Below are 2,208 nucleotides of genomic sequence, written 5' to 3'. Positions count from 1 at the left end.
CTATCTTGCATTTCGACTGGCCCATGCTCAGATTGGCAAGCATTCTCCGATTCGTCGTCATCCGGTGATGAAGAATCTTCTAATCGAAAAGTTTTCAACAATGCCACACCTCAAAAATAAATAAATAATTAAATATAAATACAGTAAAATTCGTTATAACGAAACATTTGATATAACGAACATTTTTCGATCCCCCGGCAATAATTTATACAAATTTAGTGTAAATCCCCATGCAACGAAATACTGGTTACAACAAAAAAAATCATGAATCCCCATTGAGCTCGTGAATTAACTGAATTTTACTGTATAAATAAATAAATAAATAAATAAATGAATAAAAGTATGTTGTTACCTTCGAACCATTGTAAAATGCAATCTGCTGTTAAATTCCAACAATGATCTTTTCTCTCCATTACTGATAGATTACTTGCAGAAAATGGAGTTTGAGTAGGCAGAGGTAAAGGATCGATTAAAGATAAGGGCAACTTTTTCAATTTAAATCCGCATCTAGTCTTGGTAAAATGCTTATTTCGTATGTTGTTCAGTGCATCCTCTTTCAACATCATCTGTTTACTGGCGCTTGTAGATTCAGAATCTTTCAAATCAGTTGGTATAATATCAGTCGGCAGTGAGCGTTTTTCTTTACAAATGAATTTATGATCGTCAAGTTTTGTCTTAATCGCAACATCACAAACTGCGACTTGTTGAGGTGAACTTGAAGCCTTTTCCATGCTACAATCCAGTCGATCAGTAACTGCAACTGCAGCACTTGAGACGTTAGCATTCGACTCCAACGTAAGTGAAGTGTTCTCTGTACTATTATCTTTAGAAAGGCTTTCACTGTCAATCAAGCATTTATCAGTGCAATCAGCATTCGACAAAGCATGGACATTTTCTACATCATCACATTTTACACGTTGATCACGCTCAGCAGATACTGGCTTCGAAGGTGGCTTGTCAGGCGCATCATTTTTATCATGCAAAGAAATTTCTCTCATCTGTCTGATCAAATCCAAATCATCAAAAATGATTTCTTTACCTGGAATTGTATTTCTAAAAAATTATGAAAAAAATGTACTTACAGCTCTTCTCTTTTTCATTATACTAATTTTAAGCATATTTACATTTGAATAAAATAACAATAACACATAAATCATACTTCCATTCCTACATTACTTGAAAATCACAATTATAATGTACATGTTATCAAATAAAACATTTGTTCAAGCTCTTTGAAGGGGCTTGATTTAAATTTATACACTTAAATAATTACAGAAATTACACCCAAATTCAAATAATGTAGTAATGAACGCTTAGCTCGCTAAAAAGGCCGATAAAAGCTGTAATGTCACGATGCTACTAGGATGGAAAAAAAAATTTTTTTTTTCAAAGTAGCCTTTGATGTTAACGCAGTGGACGACAGCTCTGACTTACTTTAGAGAAGAAGGATCAGGCAGTTCTACAACTGAATGATCGTTGCCCTTTCGCAGCCAAAACGGTTCAACAGGGAGTTGTTCAATTACCAACTGATAGCAAGTGTAACAATTGTCTGAGCAAAACCAAATTCGCTCAGTGTTTTCGAAAATACGATTATTACGTAACGAATATTTAGGAAAACGTCTGTTCGTCGACATGAAATTTCTGCAAAGTCCATAAGCGCACAAACCACTCAAATAACGTTCTTCTGAAGCGTTGCGAAAAGATTCTTCATCGAACAGGGCACACTGGAAACAATAGATGAATAAAGTGAAAAATAAAAGCAAAATTGTCCAAAACTCCACTTACCAACGCTGTTAACATTTCACGGCTAATTTCAACTTCTAACATACACTCCGTCGCATTGATAATAATCTGCTGACGAAGTCTATCTGCCTCTTCTTTCATATGCATGATATACGAATACAAAGAAGTACAGAAATATGGCAAACTGTACAATGTCACACAAATTCAAACTGAAAAACAGACATACAATCAGTTCGAATTATATTTCCATTCTATGTCTAAGAATGTCAAACTAGATAAATTAACCCACACTAACAACAATGTAATTTACACTCTATTTACACTAAACTCTACGTTTTAACACGCCCTCCGATCATGCTTATCAAATGAAAATACAGATGAAAATAAAGCAGTTAAAAAATATGTGCAAAACAGAAAACAACTGACCATTCATGACCGCTCAGCAAAGAAACGATTAATTGAACA

At 34.2% G+C, this 2,208-nt stretch overlaps 1 protein-coding gene across 1 annotated transcript; it reads right to left on the bottom strand.

Annotated features, from left to right (window-relative positions):
• Window positions 1-352: 352 nt before the first annotated feature.
• Tsp_12716a (conserved hypothetical protein) lies at window positions 353-1,890 on the bottom strand (the record flags this gene model as incomplete). The annotated part of the gene is made up of 3 exons (XM_003366561.1): window positions 1,786-1,890; window positions 1,435-1,724; window positions 353-1,053 (listed from the first exon to the last, which is right to left on the bottom strand). Coding segments are annotated over exons 1-3 (1,096 nt in total), but the record flags the coding sequence as incomplete, so codon positions are not given.
• Window positions 1,891-2,208: the final 318 nt, after the last annotated feature.

This window comes from Trichinella spiralis (genome assembly GCF_000181795.1).
Source record: "Trichinella spiralis strain ISS 195 chromosome Unknown Scfld5810, whole genome shotgun sequence".
In the NCBI taxonomy this organism is placed as follows: Eukaryota; Metazoa; Nematoda; class Enoplea; order Trichinellida; family Trichinellidae; genus Trichinella; species Trichinella spiralis.
The sequence above is the reverse complement of the archived record's forward strand: the minus strand, read 5'-3'. Positions and strand labels throughout refer to the sequence as shown.